We start from the raw sequence: 21,720 nt of genomic DNA, 5'->3' as shown, positions 1-21,720 counted from the left end.
AGGAGCGTGTAATTAGCCGCGCGGGTTGTATCGGCCGTAAATTTTGCCGACGACGAGGAAGAGCCGAGATCGTTTCTTCTTTTTCGCGAAGCGGAGACGACTATACTGAGTTATATCTCGGGGAAAGTTCTCCACGGGTTTTAAAATGCTAAACAAGTCAGCGCGTAGCACTTGACCTTCGCCGTCGAATATTTTGGTGCCTTATATACCGGCTGCTCTCTCTCTCTCTCTCCTTCTCTCTCTCTCTCTCTCTCTCTCTCTCTCTCTCTCTCTCTCTCTCTCTCTCTCTCTCTCTCTCTCTCTCCGTATAGCATCGCCCGATAAGTATAGAACACATAAGCCCGTGCCTGTTATCTGGCCTTCCCCTCCGCTCTTTTTTATTTCACGGGCGTAACCGCCGCGCGATAACGCGCGGCGCACGTTCGTTGACACCTCGATCGCCGCTTGTGTGTGTATTGAATAATCGGGCTGCTCTACGATTTTTTTTTTCGGGGGGAAAGGTTAATAAGACGGTCGGACGATCGCTCGTTATCGTTATCCTAATCGAGCTATAGTTGAAAGAGTCTTGTTTACTTTACGCGTTTGTGCGCCTCGAGATCGATGACTGATGGAAAATGCGTTGTATTACGGAGGAAAAGCAGCCGTGCGCGCGAAGACTAATATCGGACGTTGACTCCGGTTCGAGCGGAGAGAGATTTTCGACGTGAAAATTAACGCCCTGTGCCTGCGCTGACATATAAGGGGAGATTATATTGTTCAATATTAGCGTTACGATCTTTCTACGTTTATAAAAATTACGAGTGAAAAAAAAATTAGATCACACAGCGCGATTACCCGAGCTCTAACCGCGCACAGAGAGAGACAGAAGCTAGTCAGTTCAATCGCGCGCGGTGCAGCCACTTTCACGCGGAAGTGCGTCAGATCGTGCGTGCGCGCGATTAAATCTCGCGCTTATAGACAGCCGCGAAAAAAATCCACAGATACACACTCACATCGCGCAATCTTTCCCTGTGTCCTTTCTCACCCCAAATTCTCACACAATTATGCTACTACACGATGATGCACTGCTCACGGGGGAGAAGCACGACGCGACACACTGCACTGATACTTTCCAGCTCGATGTCTCATACAGGCGATCGGTATGTGTTTCTGTGTATTTTCTCGTGTGTCTGGTAAAATTACTCAATCCTCTCTTTCCTTCTCTCCAAGGAACCGATGCAATAGCACTGTCCCGCGCATTCGCGAAAAAACAACAGCGGGTAAGTAAATATCTCTCGCGCTCGCGAAATAGCAAACGTATAGGTGCACTAGACTCGCGGAATAGAAGAGAAACGCCGACTACTACGACGACGACGACAATGAAAGTGTCTGCGGGGCCGCCGCGCTGCTCTATTCGCGAGAGCCGGTGCAGTCTCTGCAGCAGCAGCAGCGGTGCGGGAGAGAGCGAGGCTAGAGGAGAGAGAGAAAACCCTTTCTCCGCAGCCGCTGCATAGAAAGAGAAGTGCATAGCCGAGCTAGAGTATATATACGAGGAAGTGGAAGCGCCGCCGCCGTGAGGAGAGAGAGAGAGAGAGAGAGCGAGAGAGAGAGAGAGAATATATATTGCACGCGAAGTCGTGGTCAGATCGGCCGCGAAAGCGTGTCACGATTGTGTACTCGGCTGCGAGTGAGGTTTTTCGAGTATAGGGGTTGCGGCTTTCCGAGGGTTTTTTTTTCGAGGGGCAAGGTCGTTGGCCTAGTTTTTTTGGTAAGGTCGTTATGACTCGTTTGCGTGAATCATTGTGTTGACGTTGAGCCGAATGTTTCGAGAAGCGTTCGGGGGCGACGTGTTGTTCCAATTCCGATAGTAGCCGAGAGAGAGAGAGAGAGAGATTAGAAGCGATCGAAGCTTGGAATTTTTTCAAAAAACTGCTTGTTATTATCATTGCGTAATTAAGCCTGTATTATACCATCAATAGACACACAGAGTTACACCACAACAGCGTTACACGCGCACACGAAAGCGTCGAGAATCTTCGTCCGGAATGAAAATTGATCACTTTCAGTTAGGCTCAGTTTCTCACCAAAGTTACATACGTCTCTCTCTCTCTCTCTCTCTCTCTCTCTCTCTTTCTTGTCACTCGATGCATAGGTATAGATCCAAAACTAAAGAACTAAGTATATATACATGACATTATACGAATGTCGAAGCACATGAGCATCGCGGTGAACAACGAGAGAAAAAACTGAGCCCTCGCAAAGCTCATCAATTCCACTCCCGGAACGATAAATCCAACAGCAGCAGCGTCGAAGGCACTTCACACAAATTGCTCGCACTTACTGTTTGAGAGGAAAAAAAAATAGCGGCGAGCTAAGCTTATCGTCGTCCTCGTCTTCCTCTACGCCGGCATCTCTCCCGTGTGCGTCGTCGTCGCCGTCGTCGTCCACAGCACAGTGATCTCTTTCTCTCTCTCTCTCTCTCTCTCTCTCGCACAACAACACACTCGTCTCACTTCCGGCACAACTCGCGAGCAACAGTTCACCTCTCCGAGAGAGAGAGAGAATCGTCCTCGTCGTCACTTTCGCTGAAGCCGGCTGAGCGTTGCACGTGCGTTAAGTAAGTACGAGAGAAGAAGCGTAAATCCTCGCGCGACGTCGTCCTCGTCGGCACACACAGACACACACGCACACGAACACGAACGGCGGCAGCAGCAGCAGCGTCGTCGAGGACGGCAGCAGAGCACGCCGAGCAGCAGCAGCAGCAGCCGGCAGCAAGCCGCTGGGGTCAATGACCTGCCTGAGTCGTCGCGCTGAGCTGCTCCTCCGCTACTCGCTCTGTGTATCGTATCTCGTCGTCTCGCTCGCACTCGCTCTCTTCGACTCTGACGCAGCTCTCCGGCCCCCACTTCATGCCTCGTGTGTACTGCCCCGCACTCGCTCCCCTTATTCGCGCCGCCGCCACCGCCGCCGCCGCCGCAACGACGACGACGAGAATTCGTCTCTCTGTGTTTGAGTGAGGCTGTGTAGGGGGGAGCGCCCCTACCGGCCCGCTCGGTTTTTTAGATTTGTCCACCGTGAGCTTGAGCCTTCGATGCATCGAGCTTTTTTGTTATCGCAAACGAGGTGTGTGATAGTCGAGGATTTTTCGAAAATTCGCGCCCTCTACGGTGGAAAACGGCGAAAAACCGATGCAGCGAGGGAGGGGAATCCCCCGACTGTTTACATCCACCTCGACTCCCTCTCTCCTTCAGCGCATGGAGCTTCAGAGGGGTGTGAACGCGAGCTCGTTGCAGCTTCTCGAGTGGGGAAAGCTCTGGTAAGGGTAGGGAGACGACGGAGAGGAATATTGTGCAGCGGCCGCGTATACGAGGCGCTGTAGGGGAGGGTCGACGATACCCGAGGCGGGTTCACTGGTACAGTGTACCCTCGACGGTGCAACGCTCTCTCTCTCTCTCTCTCTCTCTCTCTCTCTCTCTCTCTTCCTGATTCCGTGAGCGCGCCGCTATTTTTCGCTCTCAACCGCGTGCTTGCGCGCTCTCTCTCTCTTTCTCTGCTTATACGAGAGGCTTGCGGCGATGCATGTGTGTGCGTCTGCGTTGAGGCAGGTGTTTGACGACGATGTACATTTTTTGCTGGCTTTGCTCCGCTGAATTTTCGAGAGATCGATCGAAGCGTCGTCCACCCGCTCGCGTGTAAACTCGCCCAGAAATAGACCCAGCCACCTAGACGACTCTCCTCTAGAAATAACCTCGCCTCATAGTAGCCAACGCCGAGGAATTACACACACACATGCTGGAATCCCCGAAAAACTCTCTCTCTCTCTCTCTCACTCTCTCTCTCACTCTCTCTCTCCCTCACGCGCGCAGAGCCGAAAGAGCAGAAAAAAAGGTCAAAGCGAGGGTCAGACGTAAACGCTATCCGCGGCCTGGTATTCCGTGTCCTTGCAGGCCGCGCGTGATGGATGCGGGACGGGCTACTGCGCGCAGCTTCCGCAACTGCTGCACGTCTTTTTTAAGGTCAACGCGCCGCCGCCGCGCGCGATGCTGCTTTATAACCGAGTGTGTGTGTACATGGGGTGCGATAAACTATTTTTGCGCGCGCGGACGCTCGGCTCTTCTTTTCCAAATACTTCTGCCGATCTCAATTGTGAGTTATGTAAATAAAACAATACGCCGAGGAGAGTTATCGTTGCGCGCTTGCGGTCAATGCACACTGACGATGAAAATAAATATCGCGCGCGCGCAAGAGAGAGAGAGAGAGAGAGAGAGAGAGAGAGAGAGAGTATAATTCAATCAGTAATAAAGCCGAGGGTATATCGAGGCGTTAATCTCGCGGTTACCACATACCGAGTTCTACGACCCGTCTTGCAACAGTGTGTGCATATACGTGTCGTAACGACCTTTTCTCCATAAATTTATGACAAATCGGATAAAACGCGCGTTACTTCCGCGAGAATTCAAACTCCGCGCTCGAATCCCAGTCGCGGATCAGCTCGACGAGTCGAAAATGAGTATACGAGACGCGCAGCGCCAGTGCTTTATAGGACATTGACTTTGAGATATCGTCGCGAGGCGCTTCGTCGTTGACGCGAAGTGAAAGAGAGAGAGAGAGAGAGAGAGAGAGAGAGAGAGAGAGAGAGAGAGAAAGAGACTACTATTTCTCGATCGAGCTTATCGCACTTGTTCGCCGTATACTCACCTTATCTTTTCTCGTAGCTTCGCTTTTCCTTAGACCAGTCGCCTCTGTTCTCGATTATGTACACGTACTAGAGGTGCGGATGACGATTTCGGAGTTGCTTTTTCGACTCTCTGAACTTGGACGTTGACCTTCGCTAATGAATTCCATGACGACGACGACGACGAGTTGGAGCTTTCGCTGAGTTTTGTACAGCGGAAAAGAATTTTTATCCCGATGCAGACGATCCAGGCGAGATTGTTTATTGAAATTGTAATCAGCGGGTTCATCGACTCTGTCGCGCATATGTAATGGAATCGTGTGTACCATAATAACTTGTTTTCTTTTTCGTTTTATGAAACCGTTTTGTCGATCGGTTAATCTTATCGAGGCGAGGATCGGTATGTTTATTGAGAAACAAAAGCGTTGCGTCTAATAATCGTTTTCGAGAGAGAAGAAGATGCAATCGATGACTCTACTTTGTCTGACGCGACGGTTATTTATATTTCAAAAGAATTAGCGCTGCGATAGTTACCTAAGCCGCGTATATCGTAAAAAGTTTGTCGAACCTGAATCTATATTTCAGAAAAGGATTATTTTTAAAATAGCTCCGCACACTATTCAATTCTGTAAAAAGAGACAGAGTTGTTTATTGACCGCATAAAAAACGAAGAACGTATCCGCAAATCCAAACAAGAAGCCAAAAACCATAATCGAAGCCAAGACAATGATGACTGATGTACGCGCGACATACCCGAGCAGGCTATTTAAATAAAAAAAAGAAGAAAAGCATAGTTAGCCAGCTGAAAAAATTCGACGAATCAAAATTAGAATAAAAATAGGTCTAAGTCAAGTCGTGTGGGCTTCGAGAGCCTCGGCCCGTTGTTTTCGAATGTTAGAATGTCATTATCACGCGATAATGACATCAGGGCCGCGAAATTACGCGCAAGGTCGCCCCTCCCGTCGTTCGTTCGTTCGTTCGGCCGCAGATAGCAAACGTCATGCGTATACATGTGTGTATGTGTATTACCGCACACTCTCTCTCCCAATAGAGAGGGTCAATGACCCGCTCGAATTTCTTTTTAATCAATCTGCTTCGTAGTGCCGATTCACCTCGTGTTTAACAGCGATTTTCGGCTTCTCGACCGAATAATAATTTCAATATCCTAATCGCGATATCATCGTCGATAACATTTTTTTTTTGTCGCAATATTGAAAATAATCCAAGTGGTGCTCACAAACTCTCTTTAAAAATTATTTGAATGAATCAAATGACATCGAGGAAAAAACCCTCGATACACTCTCCCGGCGTCGCTTCTAATTTAGCGCCAACCGAAAATAAAATTCTGTCATCGGGACTTCTGTGCTGCTCGTGCGCGCGCGCGCGCGCGGAAGTGAATGACGGGCTCTCCCAAATCCGTACAACTCGTCGTCGACGAGGTTCCGATGCTGCTGTATAGTTGCTCGAAGATAGTGCATCGACCTTTTCCCTCGTGGCATGTGTTCGCGCATGCAGCAGCAGCAGAAGCTCGAGAAAGAAGAAACGGAGTGACAGAAAGAAGCGGAGGGAGAGAGTAGCAGGGAAGGAAGATTGTTGTTGAGCCGGAGAGAAAAGAAGATAATGGGGGAAGAGTAGGTGCGGAAAAAAGATCGAGAGGACACTATAGGCTGCTGTGTGGGCTTGTAGTGCGGATTCGTTATTTTTTTCAGTTAGTCGAAAACAACTATCAATTATACGTAAAATAGATTATTATAAGTCTCTGTAAATCCACAAGTAAAAGTAAGAAACACACGAGTCGGACTTCGATTTTTTCTTTTCCCGCTGTTGGACGTACTCGGATATACGTTCTCGCTTGCGCTTATCGATTTTCCCGGGCGCATCCGTGCGTTGGGGGCGTCATCGTGGCTCATCTCGATTAGATTGATTAGATGGAAAGCACCCCATCCTCGCATTTTTCGAGGCTGTCTTTTGCCTGCTTCTCCGATGCTCGACGATGCGCTTTTTCACGTACGCGTATGTACGGTCGATTGATAAGAGTTGGGGGAACATGGGGGACCGTATGTTTCGCCTTGTTTATTATCGAGTTCTTTGTCGAGTCGCAGGAAGATCGAATATCGGAGATTTATCTTCTACGATTGACTTGTGGGATTGCTGAGGTGGTGAGATTTAGCAGTGACGAGAGATTGGGGTTTGATGCGAACAGAGTAATTAGAAGACAAATTTAAAGAGTTGGGAACTGGTATAGAGAAGAAATATTGATAAAGCGATTAAACAAAATGTTTAGTTTTTCTTTTATTTAGGAGTGAAGATAAAAGCGAGTACGTCTGCCATTGATTTTAGTGACTTTTATACAAAATTGAGATTAGTATAATTCGTATAATATATTCAAAAATACACTCACATTAAGAAACCGAAACTTGTAACAGTATATATCTGATGCATACAGAACAGTGCAACCAAGTGTCGAGTATAGATTATTTAAATTAAATAAGGTAGGAGGTCATTCAACTGTTGATACAAGCGATTTCTGCTTTTTCTGCATGGCATACGTCGTAGATATCGCGGTCGGTATTACATCGTCTGAGTAGAACATACATGTTACCAACCAGAGTCATTGTAAATTTAGATCAATACAAAATAGATAAAATCATTATTATTTACACTATTTACAATTTTCAAATATATTTTGACCGATAGCAAGTTCCAAGTCTTCGACAAACAATTAATTTTTTTGTGTTCTCCATTTTCAATTGTTCGAGTGTCAGCAACAGGTACTATCGTTTAACTTTTCTTATATGCAAATGAAAATCTTACATACTATCGTTTTGCTTCGTCCTAGAGGAAGCTTTGTAATAGTAAAATTTTGAGTTTCTCCAAAACCTCTAGAAAATACTTTTTAGTGTGTTAGAAGTTCAAATCAATTGTTTTTGGAAAATGTCGGTATGGATGTGTGTGAGTGTGTATGTATACCGTAATATTTCTGGAACTACTTTGTCAATATCAATAAAATTTGACATGCATATATATTTTTGGATTCTGAATTCGGGAGAAAGAGTTATTTTTTAATTTCTTAACTAACTTTTTTTATGGCCATTTTTTGATTTTTAAAAAACACTACTTTGCGTTTTTTTTTCAATTATCCTATTGTTACAAACAATTCAGCTATGACGCATCTGAAAGAGAATAAAATTACCTACTTTTCCTCGTTTGGTGCTCGAGATTGACCGCTTTATTCGGCAGATAAAATGAAAAAGGCGATTTTTTTTTTAATTCATATCTCTGAAACTAAACGTCATAACCTCGGGAAAAAAATGATGTCAATGGGTCAAGTGTCAAACTATACTCCATTAAAATTTCAAGTGATTTGACTACTAATTTTTTCAGTAATAAATCGAAAACTGAAAAAAATGAGTTTTTTTGTGCCTCGATTACGGACGCAAAAAGGACTTATTGCACTTGAGATTTCGGGAAAAAGTAGATATTTTATGTGTTTTGGCTATGTTTATTGCACAGCTTTCAAACCCCTATGGTTCGTAAGATATCAAGGTTTCAATTTCTTTTTGAAAATTTTTTGATTTCTTATATCTCTAAAACAATGTAGTCTAATGCTTCAAAATTTTATTTGGTGATTCACTATAAAAAAAGCTATCTGCTGTTAAAATTTTAAACGATTCCATCAAGCGGTTTTCAACTAAAGTAAAGTAGCAAGCAGATATATAGATATATTAAAACAATATTTTATTAATTGGACTTATACATTTAGTTGGAGGAAGCTACGTGCCAATGAATTGGCAGCGGTTTTTTATATCTTGGTTGATAGTAGAAATCATTTTTAAGCACGAATGCGATGCGAGAGAGAGCCTTATATTTTCATCAGCAAGAATTGTATAAAATGTGATACCTCACGCAATTTTCGATTATTCGTGCTAAAATGTTGTAAGAGCTCTGCACTCGTACAATCCAATTGTAGCGTGGTGGGCCTCTTATATACTCAGCTTATTGACATCGCACGTGTGGTTCTAATCACAGGATAAACTTTGCAAATAGACTGACACGTTTTTTCCGGAAATTTAACCGTATATTTATTACTTCAAACAATGGCCATAGGATAGAAAAATTCAACTTCAATATAAATATGTTTATACAATATGCATCTAATGCAATTGTTCATGTAGTCAGCAGGCGGTTAATATACCTAACCTTGAGCCGACTTATGGACATTTTGAATTTCACGTCACAAACTTTTTAAGGCCTACCGCAACGCGACTAAACACTGAAAACGAAATCTCTGTCTTCAAGTTTTTTAATAGTTATTCTATTGATGTCCAACCCTGAAAAAGCTTTTAATTCAAGCTCAGAACTCAAAAATTAATTTCAAAACGTGACTTTACTAATATGCATACTGAGCTGCGAAAGAGCAACAGTTATGGCTGTAGTACAGCCAGGCTGCTGAAAGCTGGGCCCGAAATCGAAACTAAGTAACTCTAGCTTAGCGTTACACGGCGAAATCTTGTGTTGTTAAGAGCCAATTGTATGTCTGCTGCTAAACGGTGCGAGTGTCAACACTATATTGTTATTGTCGCAAATCAAAATAACTGCGACATTTCAAAACAAGACAGTTTTAGACTGGTATTACGTCTCCAAGTCTTATCTTATCATAGCGGTACATCCATAGCAGATCACACAAACTAAATCATAGTCACGTTTATTAATTGCAATTCGAACCAACTGGAAAGACAGGCCAACGTGGATGGCCGAGTTCTGCTACACAAATCCGACCATAGTCTATTTTTATCGAACAATACCGATATACTGCCAACTAAAGAAATAAGATATCAAAAAGAAGTATTTAACACTTGGAAAGTATATCAGCAGCTAGAGAAAATCTTGATCCATCTCATTCCACTATGAATCTGAAAATTCGTTATTTCACTATTATTCGAAATAAATAATGCAAATAAAAAATAAATGTCATACTTACAAAAAAATACATCAAGCTACTTGTATTTCAATTTCAAGGCATTCAGCATCTCTCCGAGCAGATGACAAGTCGACCTCATGCTCGTTCGAAACATCTCCGAATTCGCAAGTTCCTCCACATGTACCGCGATAAAATTCAGTGCGGCTGTCTTCAAAGCTTCGGCCCCGTGACGATCGGCAATCTCTAGAATATTCCCGACGTTCATCAAATTTAGTCCTTGAATCAGCGAATTCTCGCAGGTCTTCTTGAGTCCGTCGATCGCATACTTGTCGGCTGCTTCGAAGAGGTTGCTAGCGATCGCTTTAATATCATTGTTGACCTTTCCGGTGTAAACAAAGCGAAGGACTTCTCGCATAACTTTGGCGTCGACATCGGTGATCTCGACTCTGTTCTCTCTCTGCTCTTTCATGTTTTTTTCAAACATGGCGGCGAAAACAGGACTGCAAGCCGAAAGTATGATCCTGTGGACGGCAATTTCTGTACCTCCGTTGAGAACAAGCTTTGCGTCACTGAACTTGGAGCTGTCGAAAAATTGCTTGAAGTCGATTGTGGTGTCTAGTTCGATGGAAAGCAGTGTAGTCGTAGGTTGAGGATCATATACAAGGCCGTTTCCGAAAATCAGATGGCATTTGAGTTTCAGAGAGCCTTCGTTGAAGTATACATCGCTTGCTTTTTCGACAAGATAAGAGCGTTTTACAAAGTCTGGAAATAGGCATCTATTTTGGTTACTTATTTGATTCAGGTACGATGAATTGGGTATCCGCAGTTTTTTCTGCACGTCACATGATTTTCCGTCATTGCGAGCGATAGCAATAAAAATGTTGATGCAATTGGAATATTCGTCAAGGCAACAAAGATCTACAGACACATCTTTGTTATGATCTTCGATACATCCTCCAGGATATAAGTATAACTTCCATCTTAATTCATTTTTAGGTCCAGCTTTAAATACTGGAGATTCAATTGATTGACCTACATCACCGCGAGCATGATATTGAAAATTCGTTATAGTCCAATCGTAAGTGCATTCTATTATTTCAGTGCGCGTCTCGCCGTGATTCCGAAGGCACAATTTATGCTGATCCATTGCACTATTATTATTGATATATTAGCAGTTTATTGTTATTTCACACTGCTTTAACCGATACAAAAATAACGGATCACTTTATAGCTTTAGTACTCTTAGAAATGCATCAAAATATGAACAAATATCTGTCGAATCATTAGATATTATACGCGTACAACTGTTCTAAGCACCGATAATAATAAGACTGGACTCTCTCATATCTGTTACCTCTATTATATGGAAGTACAAAGTTGGTATGCGACACTGGTGGCCGCCAGGGATATTACAAAAAATGACACCAGCAATGCGATTAAAGGATCACTATACACTTTTATAAGCGAAATATTTCAGATTATATTATTATTATTATATATGTTCCAGTTTAGCAAAAGTAAATTATATTTCAAATTATTATACTTCCAGTTAACTTTTTCCTTGTTTTAATATTTAATCGTTACCAAATACTACTAGGTATTATAAAATATTGTTATACTAACTAAATCATCATTCGCGTATAAATTAACATCCATAAAATTTTGAGCATCGAATGACAAACCGAGAAACGAATAATGTGCAATTCCTATACAAAATTTGAAAAAAAAAATGTTTTGTAACTAAAGACATTTCATCAAATAAACTAAATCATAATCTCGTATTTTCATTGCAGCGCGAACCAACTGGAAAGACAGGCCAACATGATAGCCAAGTTCTGCTCAACAAATCCGACCATAGTACCAAGGTTGCTCCACGTACAGCGCGGATCCGACAACCTGATCGACGAGTACGGCATCTGCAGCAAGAAGTCGGAGCCTCCTCAAGAAACCAATTCCAAGTATTAAAGACTCCGTCGACGCTCGAGGACCTCGGATTACAATATAATTGTAATTGCATAGTAACTATATATATATATCACATTTATTTTAAGAAGAATGCGTGGATACACAGTATATGTGTGCACTATAGATAACGAAACATATTTATTACAAAAGATACATCCCTGGTAGAAACGTTAACGGTTAATAAGCTAAGTTTTGGGCCACTTAGCTAAGTTGTGGTTAACAATTTAAATAAATAAGAGTTTAAACATTATAAATGCATAGATATACACATTAACTCAAGATAAAACAGAACATTTGCTTGAAATTTGTCAAATGACTGTTACAATCCAGAAATTATAGAAAAATATCTTGCAATCGTGAAAAATCCAAATATTTGTAATAAAACATGCAAACGTTCTAATGCAAGAAGAAAAGGAAAAAACAATTTTTAACTTAAAAATAATACTGTGTTGGTATAATAGACACGCATCACTAAAATATTAGCAACATTTTGCTTTATTTTTTTACATTCAAATTTGATAATATGGTCAACTAAACTTAACTTTTTAACGGTTTTCACTCGTTAATTTTCTACCAGGGATTATGTATTTCATTAGTTGTACGTTTCAAAAATAAAAGTTTGCGTTGCTTCGTACAATTGGAAATCATAACATTACAAAAATAACAAACAAACGTATAGGCACATTCAACGAGTCACAACTTATCCAGCAAGCTTCTGATTAGTTTCGCCAAAAATTCAGGAGACAACGATGAGAAAATTGCTTCAATCTTCGCATCATCACTAACTGCAGGAACCAACGGCAATCCGCGTCTTCTCTCACGCAAAAACTCGAACACAGCTTCGCACAGCCGTTTCGAACCATGTTTGTCGGCTACTTGGAGAACTTCAGCTACATTATCTACTTTCAAATTTTCTATTAAGGCTTGCTCGCATATTATCTTCAATCCTGCTACATCGTACTCGTCGGCCACCGCGACCAGTTTACTCGCCAGTCTCTGGATTTTGTTGAGATCAACTCTGCCGGAGTAAAGGAAAAGCAACAGCTGGCCTACAACCTCCTCGTCCAAATCAGGGATCTCGATCTTCTGCTCCTTCATCACGTGATTAAAGATGCTGGCGAAAACTGAGCTGCGAACAGAAAGGACGGCTTTGTGGGCGTGAAACGTTTTGTCTCCCACGATGATCCTGACATCGCTGAAATTTCGATCTTCGAGCAGTCTTTCGAAGTCGTCGAACTCGATCAAGCGACGCTCGTTCACTGTGTTCTTGACGTTGTCGTCAGGTTTGAGGAAGGCGGTTTCGTTGATGGTTACTTTGCACAGAAGCGTCAGTTGGTTGTTCGGCAGCAGGCCTTTATCTTCGTCGTAAAGAATACTGCTTTCCACGATGCGATCGAACCTCAATCCGTGGGTTTGCACTAGCTTCTCCTTCGTGCTCATTTTTTGTTGAGTACAAACCTCCTCTCCCAAATTGTTTATGATCGACATTGTCGCGTGAACCTGTTCTAATTTGCTATTCTCTAAATCGTCGTCACCGGTACAACAATAGAGATGCGCGGATAGATATCCACTAAAGTAACTTAGTGGAAACAGATCTATGCTCCACTCTAATCCGTCAGTGTTGAAGTGCTGAGATTCTATCGAGTCATCATCTGAGTCGGGCTCCACGTCATGTGTACAGCAGAAGCGAAAATTATTGATGGTCCATTTGCAGTCGTAGCGGCGGACTTTTATGTCCGACTCGAGATTTATGCTGGTCACGGTTGTAATTTGCGCGGAGGACTTTTTGTTGGATCCGTTTTGTTCCATTGCAACGTGTTGCCAAGTGTATATAATTTTACTGTTATTGTAAGAGATAATGAGTATTAGCTAGTATAGACTGAACGAGCACAACAAAACTGTAGGACTTTCACTGCCAGACTGAGTATGGTGAGTGCCAGTATGACCAAATAACGAATTATAGATGTCGCATGCACAGCCATGAATACGAAGAATACCGGACAATCGGTTGAAATAACTACTTATTAATTTAATGCCCTTAATTAAAAACTCGGACGCTAGTGGCAGAAGGAGAGATTGGAAGTCTTTTGATTGCAGAAAACGTCTATCCATCCACAATAAGTCAAATGCAGCTTTATACAACGGTTCAGAGTCGTACCTACAAGTCACTTTCCTATTTCCAGTGCATAGAGGTATGTCACTCATGCCAAAACTGCCTTTTGTTGCGTCTGCTTGGACCGCTCATGGCGCGATGATTGGATAAGAAAAGGAATAGAAAGAAAAAGATGAATTGTGTCTAATAATGTTTATTTGTTTGTGTAGATCTAATGCTTCATATACGCTTAAATACAATTTTCTATTACAGAAAAAATATACGAAACTTAGGTAATGTACACGCTGTATATTTAATTTATAAATAGATATCTTTTTGAAATTTTTCGTCGGTTGCAGCATCCATTGCGATAAGTGGTTAAATATATATATATTAATCTCATGTTGCGGATGCTCTCTCGTAAAAGCAATGATCGCTTGATTCTCTTGACAAAAAAGTATAAAAAAAGGAAAACAACAAAAATACTATTCCTATACAATATAATTACTCTTATAGAAAGAAAGTTTATTTTTTTATCTTCAATAAACATCTCGACTCGATGACAATTCAATTGTACATATTGACGAAATAATACTTTTTCCACGGGATTAGACAACGTTAGAAATCTTTTCCACGTCACTCATCATTCGCATCTTATTCGTTCTCTCGCACTTATCACCATTCGCACGTCATATAGTAAGTCTAGGATGATGGATAATCTTGTAGTATAATGATGATTGTGATGTAAAAACGCTCGCGTATAAAGGCGGTCAAACAACAAATTGTCATGCAGTGCGCACACTCTTTTTCGAAATATTTGTTTTTCTCATTTATCGTTTTTTCGCCACTTTAGAAAACGCACATTCTGTTTTCTTACTTCTCTTTCATCTTTACGCATTCTTTCATCTTTTTTTTTGTTATGTTTAAAAAGTCGCCATGTGCAAGAAGCGCATTTACATTATATCAATATATCGCATATATTAACTTCGTAAAAATCCGTGAGATTTCTCAAAAACGTTATGCGCTTTCTCCACATTACGAGTCCTACTCTGTTTCGTGCTTACTTAATAACTCCTTCTCATCTCTTCCTCCGAATATTTGACGCGAATATTAATAAAGAATAAGAAAAGAAAAAACGATGATATTTTACATAAATTCAAGCGACATTGTACAATGCAGAAACTTTTCTTTTTTGTGTTTGTTTATATCTTTGGTAGAAACTACTAAATAAATATTATCGCTTAAAAAGTACAGTTTTCTATTTCGAGGCTCAAGATCTTTTACAGATGCACGACGAAAATTTGTCGCGCCTTTGTGCGAGTTACACTCGACACCCTTTTAAAAAAGTACGCGTACGCGTCATGTACAAAAGTGGCGTTCCTCGGAAATGAGAATAGAAAAAGAAAAGGAAAACAATGATCAAGCAATCGACCGATCGGCTAACGTGCTCTCGATGAAAAAGAACAGACTTGTGTGCTCTCGTGCATCTCCAGAAAAGAGTCACTGTGCGCCGAAGGCAAACACACACCAAGTGCGTTTGAAAATGCGTGATCGTCATTTACAATTTTAAATTGTAGCGTCAATTCGCTCTTTGCTTCTTTTCTTTTCTTTCGATTCATTGGTGCCTTAAGATGCAAGAGAAAACGAAAAATACGCCGCCTTGCAAAAAAAATGTATGTTAAAAACTGTACACAATAATTTGAACTTATAGCGTCGAATATATAAACAAATATATCGATATATCGCAATTATCTTTTTTCAATCATTCTTTTTTCTTGTTTTACTCAGAGAGACTTTTTCCCGCTGGTCAAAATCGGACGCTTAGCTACATGAAATTAGTCTACTCAATCAATACAGCAGTGATAAATATCTCTTTTTCATTTTCCTCTGCCTAATTGCTAGGTAGCCTCTAATGCGCGCGCATAAAAAATTTTTCACTTTAACAAGCAAAATTTTGCAGAGATGCTTTTTTCATAATATATATACTTTTTACAAGCAAATGAGAATCCTACGGCATTCCAGCAATATTTTGCATTCTTTCTGACGTACATGATTGTATCGATTTCCCATTTTGCACAACCAACGATGTTAATTCAATAAACGCTTTTTGTGGTGTCTCGCCATTGTTAGCAATAACAGAAGCATAAAAGAACATCGATATTTAAAAAGGATTTACAAATAAAGTGCTTTTCAAACTATACAATAGAGCACAATATTAAATTTAAAATAACGAAAGTAAATTCGGTTGGTTAAGATCGAAAATAGTTACAATCAACGCCAAGACGATTGAAACACGAGTCGTTTAGCGCGCATTAAATTCTTTGCTTTTCCAACTTTTCCCGAAAACAATTTTTTCAGTTGGTTTCATTAGGTTTTACGCAAACCTATCCTACGCAAGAAACCAACCCAACAAACTAATCGAAAGCAAGAACTAATCGTGGTACTTCGAAACTTCTATTTCTATTGACAATTTTCTTTTTTTTCTAGAAAGTTAGATCTTTTCTTTTGAAGAACGTAAAATTTTCTTAATACATATATGGGTTGTACAGTTAACTATGCTTTCTTATACCATAGTTGACATCTAATATTATAATTAACATTGCATTAACTATAAATTAAAATCGTGTAGTTGGCGTCTACAGTTTTTACCCACTGTATGAAAAAATTTTCTTTTTTCAAGTAACGACGATAATACTGATGTCGAATTTCAAGATTCGATGTGAAATAATTTTTACGGTAATGCAATGCAAACAGAGTAAAAATTGTCGAAGTACGTAAATCAGTTTTTGATCGAAAAAAAACAAGGCAATTCACCTATTCAAAGTTACCGCGCACGACCGCAATTCTAAGATTTCATCCCTGGTTAGGAAACTCTCTTGAACACAATAATATTCAACTAAATTCTCGATGTTTATGATTCATATTTTTAAAGTGAACACTACATAACTGTAATAATATAAATTATTGAGCAATCAATGCAATGATATAAATGATACATCGCACTTAATTGTCTATGAGCAAAAAATGTACAACAAACACGATTTTCTCAAAGTAGGTATTAAATACCAACTTTACGCGTGTCTCAATGCCTCATCGGCAGCGAACGCGTCAACGTATCTATACAAAATAAGAATTCTCAAACGCAAACTTGATTGCCTTTAAGTCGTCATAACTCACGGTGCAAAATATAGATAATAATTACTCCTACACCTAAAGATAATCGTAAAGATATATAAATATACAGAACTTCAATCGGTAAAAATCGAACGATCAATTATAAACCCAACGTCCGCTGACAACACCTTCCCAACCAGGGACAAAGCTCGTCCATATATGATCCACACAAAAATCCCGCGAGATTCTAAGGCTACTTTTCATCATCGAAGAAAAAAAAGGTCGTGCGTCTATTAGCAGGTCGAGCTTTTCAGTTCGCCGATGTCAGCGATGTTCTGAAGAAGCGCCGAGGCATCGCTGGCCTGGTTGTTGTTGCTGGCCGACGAATTGCCGTTGTTGGACTGTTTGGTGGTGTTGCTGCCGACATTGGTGGCGTTGTTGGTATTGTTACCGTGGTAGCGCTCCCTCAGGGTGCTTAATGCGGACAACAGTCTTGTATTCGACGACATGAGGCGCGAGTTGGCCGCGTCCAAGGCGGCTATCTGCTGCTCCTGCGCGTCGATCACGCGCTGCTTGTACGACAGCGCTGCTGACATCTTTTGTTGCTCGCGACGCAGTTCCTCCTCCACGGATATCAACCTGGAAAATCGAGACTTTATTAGTTCACTTGCCAAGATTCAAGTGGTTTGTGCGAAGTACGGCATATGGTATAATGGAGAGATTCGACAAGTCGATTGTAGCAACACTCAGCTCAACACTCATTCGGTCTAGCAACGTTAAGCCGAGCAATGTATTATATCATTCCGTATTTATGTAGCAAATGAGAATAATTAAGACAAAAGTATAAACAATGCAACGCAACACTTTCTTGAAAACTAAAATATCATACAAAGATTAATCAGTCTATATATATATATATATATATATATATATATATATATTTGTTAAGAGATAGTGTTTCACATTTTTTATAACTACTAGAAGCATACACGATTATCGCGCGTCAAAATTTTGTTCTTAAAGAGCTACTAAGCAACCGTAAATTTCAACTTTACAATTTATGACGAAGTAGCTCTTCTGGTGAATAATTACAGATTGCGCTAATAAAAAGTCGCAAATCAAGATTATATACGGTGCAGGGTTTACTGTAGGTAAAAATTATAGCTTAATACAACAACTTGCACGCAATAGAGGAAGCGCAAAAAACTGAAAATCGAGCAACCAATACAAAGTCATAGAAAGTATTGTTGCACGCATGTATACAGTGTTAACTAATAGTAATAGTAATAATAATAATAATAATAAACAGGGGTAAAACAGCTAATCGAATGTAGTGGTGTATTGTCAAACAATATTTTGGATAATATGCCTGATGGATCCCAAATTAATAAGCAATAATAACATTACGAGTGTAAAACAATATGAGACCAGTGTGTATATATATAAGTCCTTACGCAACGTTTTGTGGAGCGTAGAAGAAGCGGTTTTGTGTGTAGAGCGCGCTGTGACTGTATATATAATATATATATATATATTTTTTGTAACAATCATAAAAATTAATAATACGACAATATAGATAAAAATATAATCATGACAATCAAATGCTAAACACGTGACATAGAATGTAAAAATGTTAGAAGCTTATAAGTATAATTTGACTCTTACACCAAGATCCAGATCAAGCCAGAGTATACCATTAATGCAGCGAAGAGAGAATGCACAGAAAAAGACACTCTATTAAAATACTGAACAACTTTTGACAAGTAAGTATCTATTATTTAAAATTACAAAGATTAAAATCTACTTTATTCATCAAAATCTTATATTTCCGTGTTGCTTATTCTCTGCAAACATTGCATCTTTTATTTTATTTGGCTCTAGTAATTCAATCTTGATTGTTCGGTAAATAGGCGCGTGATATAAAAATTTGCATTTCAAGCTTCGATACTTGATATTTGTATGATGGTGAACAGTAGTGATGCGCGATTTCGCTGAAGGATTGCGATCAGGCTATATCTTAAAATGACTATTCATTTCAAGTTCGAAAATCCCTTGCTCTTTCGTCGACAATCGTGCAAATATCGATTATTAATTACTCTGATTCCACTGAAAAGACGTCTACCTACTACAAAAAAAAGGAAACCCATGTTTACGTCTGCATTCCATTATTTACTCGTGTCACAATAGTAAGTAGAGCTAAAATCTCATAAAAGCTTGGGAATGTATTCAATTATTAATGCAATATATTCTACACTTTAATATGAATGTCAATGAATTTAGTTTAGCTGAGCGCCTAATGGAATAGTCAGAACCAAACCTGCGTTTCTGAAAAAAAAACAATTTTCACCAAACCAGCGGCACTCTCCTGATTAGTACTCGCTTGACGACACATGTCAGAATTAGTCTCACGAAAAAAAAAACATTAAAAACACCCCATAGTTCCGTTAGTAGAACAAGTTGCATTCCATTATTATACGCAGCCGATGAGATTCGAACTTTGAGAAAATGAACAGCGAGTGAGAGAGAATATTATCAATTTCAATTCTAAAGATACGAGAGTAAAGAGAAATAAAGTTGTGAAAGGAATTGGTCATCAAAGATTAGTACCTGGAGATAATGCTCTTCATTTTGGTGTCGGGCCCCAAGCCGTCGACATCAGCGTCCTCGGCGGCGCCCAGCCGGGCACGCAGTCTGTCAACGCTGCTCTGCAACCTCTCGATTTCGACCTCGTACTGGAATAGCGTATAGAGCAAAAGAAGTTTGTTAGTTACAGAGTTAACGAGTAGGACGCGCGATGCGTGGCTGATATATGACAATGAGACGTAACCGCGTTAAAAACAGGGTTATTAACATTATTAATTAAAAAATTAGATATTTTAAGTTGACAATCTCGATTGTAATTAGAAGATTTCCAAAAATATCTCGCAGCATTCCATAGACGAATTTTTCCTCGAATTACATATCAATCTTTGAGTCACCCCTCTCCTGAATCACCAGTCATGCAAATTACCTGATCGATACTTCGATGACTTCTGGATTTGCTTCTCCTTGTGGCGCAGCTCTCTTCCTCACTGGTATCCGACAGATCTCTCGTGGAGTCCAGCGACAGCCTTCTCCTCAGCTTTGTGCAGCACACGTTGTTCTGGCTCTGTTCATTATTTCCCGGCCTGATTGCCGAGTTATTCTGTCTCCACTGGTGCGATTGTAGTCCGTTCCTCTGCAGGTTCCTCGCGTTCTGCTGCAGTGGTGGCGATGGGCTGAGATCGACACCCCTTACGTTCTCTACACCACCATTGCTACCTTCTCGCTCGTCGGAGCTGGTGCTTCCTCGCCTGCCGTTTCTACCGTGATGGTTCGACTCCATGTGATATACCGGGTTGGCGAAGGCTAGAGGTGCGCTGTTGAGGATGTGGCCGTTGGCGTTATTGCTCGTGAGATCTACGGGGCTAGAGCTCTGGCTGTAGGCGGCGAAGCTCTGGTAGCCAGAAGAGGCAACATTGCTCAGCTGCGAGATCGAGATCTGCGAACCCTTCTGCGATTTGGACTCGCTCACCTCGTCGTCGGCATACCTCAGCAGGTCTGAAAACTCGTCCAGATTACCGTTAGCTAGTTGTGCTCCGGTTGGGTTATTGCCGCCGTTGGTTTTCGAGTTGTGGTAGCTGTTGTTGTTCGGTTGGTGGTTGATCGACAGAGTGATGTTCGAGCCGGTGTGGTTATTGGCGTTGATCGTCGTCTTGGAGACGTTGTTATAGTTCTGCTGATGGGTCTGGTTGGCGTTCTCTTCCTTACAGCAGTGGTTCCTGCTCGCAGACCTCGACACGTTATAATTATTGTGGTTGTAGTTGTCCTCGCATCTGTCGTGAATGTCGAGGTTCTGCAGCCTGGAGATGTTGTGTCTGTGTTGGGCCATCGTGCTGTTGTTGGACTGACTGCCGGTAATGTTGTAATTCGAGTCCTTCAAGTTGCTGTGACTCTCGGACCTCGTAGGGCTAGTCGGATGGCTAGCGTTAGTCTGACAGTGATTCACATTAGCTAAACTTGCGCTGGTGACCAGCCTGTATCCGGGTCCACTGCGATTGTTGGCTGCGAAGGCAGTGGCTCGCTGATGAAGATGCTGCTGCCGACTGATGGGCGTCGGTGACCTGGAGACGAAAGCCGACGACTCGAGCGGGTAGTCATCGTTGTTGATTTGCAGCTGAAGCTTGCCGTTGGTGGGCATGTAAGCGTTGCGGGGCAGTGTCGCAGCCCTAACCACATTCGGGCTTCGTGTGCCGTTATTGGCATTGTGTCCGAGTGTATTGCTCTGAATGATCTCGGTACTGTCGCCGATCGTGCCGTTCAGAGTGCTGTGGTTGCTGCTGAGAGTCGAGGTCGCGGAGATCGAGAGGTTGGTGTTGCTGTTGGCGATGGTCGGGTCGTTGTAGCGAAAAATGTTGTTCTGGAGGTTTGGATAGCGTAGAGTCGAGGGTACAGGCGAAGGCCCGGGTTGATCGAGGGCCTGAGAGATCCTGTCGAGGATCTCTGGGAGACGGGAGGGTGGCGATGAGGGAGAGTTCGACGAAGTCGTTGCGACGCTCTCGCGGAGAAGCGCGTGTAGGAGCGATAATTGCTTGCCCAGGTCGATGTAGCCGTCGTACTCCATCAAGTTGTTTTGCGTTTCTTTCGAACTCTGTGAAAGTAAAGGACGATATTTTAATGAGTGAGTATTCTTTACGATGGTTTAAGAGGAGATTCACAGCAGTAACTCAGTTTTGCGTGCGTGCTTAAAACTCTTTGATTGCGCACTTATGAGCAAGTCCGCTAGAGTCTCTTCTATAAAACTCAGGCCTCTGGAAGTTTTTTTCCAAGCTTAATGTATAAAAGATGAAGAAGCTGTTTGAGAAATTTCTTTTAAAGTGCCATATAACTTTCCGATTTTTACATAAAATTGCGTTAGAGAATAAAAATTGATTATCCCACTCCGCGAATCTTACG

General features: G+C 41.5%; 3 protein-coding genes across 18 annotated transcripts in view; all 3 read right to left on the bottom strand.

Annotated features, from left to right (window-relative positions):
- Nucleotides 1-8,497: 8,497 nt before the first annotated feature.
- LOC100119922 (speckle-type POZ protein-like B) lies at nucleotides 8,498-10,936 on the bottom strand. Of its 2 annotated transcripts, none has more exons than XM_031924369.2 (2): nucleotides 9,636-10,936; nucleotides 8,498-9,586 (listed from the first exon to the last, which is right to left on the bottom strand). In XM_031924369.2, the coding sequence occupies exon 1, from the start codon at nucleotides 10,720-10,722 to the stop codon at nucleotides 9,652-9,654; it is 1,071 nt and encodes a 356-aa protein (XP_031780229.1). In that variant the 5' UTR covers nucleotides 10,723-10,936; the 3' UTR covers nucleotides 8,498-9,586; nucleotides 9,636-9,651. The 2 variants fall into 2 exon arrangements, with proteins under 2 accessions (XP_031780229.1, XP_001603620.1); XM_001603570.6 differs by having other exon boundaries at nucleotides 8,498-9,567; nucleotides 9,636-10,935.
- Nucleotides 10,937-12,233: 1,297 nt separating this feature from the next.
- On the bottom strand, nucleotides 12,234-13,349 carry LOC103315743 (speckle-type POZ protein B-like). The gene has a single exon (XM_008206177.1). It carries the CDS (start codon nucleotides 13,347-13,349, stop codon nucleotides 12,234-12,236), a length of 1,116 nt encoding a protein of 371 aa, XP_008204399.1.
- A 787-nt stretch (nucleotides 13,350-14,136) lies between these two features.
- LOC100119816 (probable Ras GTPase-activating protein) overlaps nucleotides 14,137-21,720 on the bottom strand; it is a 191,725-nt gene continuing 184,141 nt past the window's right edge. For 9 of the 15 annotated variants that reach the window (XM_032597097.1, XM_032597098.1, XM_032597099.1 and 6 more), the window contains 4 exons: nucleotides 19,757-21,415; nucleotides 19,354-19,478; nucleotides 18,201-18,254; nucleotides 14,540-17,385 (listed from right to left, as the gene is read on the bottom strand). In XM_032597097.1, the coding sequence (XP_032452988.1) occupies nucleotides 17,040-17,385; nucleotides 18,201-18,254; nucleotides 19,354-19,478; nucleotides 19,757-21,415 (2,184 nt within the window). In that variant the 3' untranslated portion in view covers nucleotides 14,540-17,039. Of the gene's footprint in view, nucleotides 17,386-18,200; nucleotides 18,255-18,322; nucleotides 18,405-19,353; nucleotides 19,479-19,756; nucleotides 21,416-21,720 lie in introns of those variants that run through there. The other 6 variants (XM_008205980.4, XM_016982652.3, XM_031924372.2 and 3 more) reach the window with 5 other exon arrangements.

Source organism: Nasonia vitripennis, chromosome 2 (assembly GCF_009193385.2).
Source record: "Nasonia vitripennis strain AsymCx chromosome 2, Nvit_psr_1.1, whole genome shotgun sequence".
In the NCBI taxonomy this organism is placed as follows: Eukaryota; Metazoa; Arthropoda; class Insecta; order Hymenoptera; family Pteromalidae; genus Nasonia; species Nasonia vitripennis.
Note: the sequence above shows the minus strand (reverse complement) of the source record. Positions and strands in the feature narration are given on the sequence as shown.

Bases quoted from the DNA above. Each gene is read 5' to 3' on its own strand.
- LOC100119922 (XM_031924369.2), bottom strand. From the start codon at position 10,722: ATGGATCAGCATAAATTGTGCCTTCGGAATCACGGCGAGACGCGCACT.
- LOC103315743 (XM_008206177.1), bottom strand. From the start codon at position 13,349: ATGGAACAAAACGGATCCAACAAAAAGTCCTCCGCGCAAATTACAACC.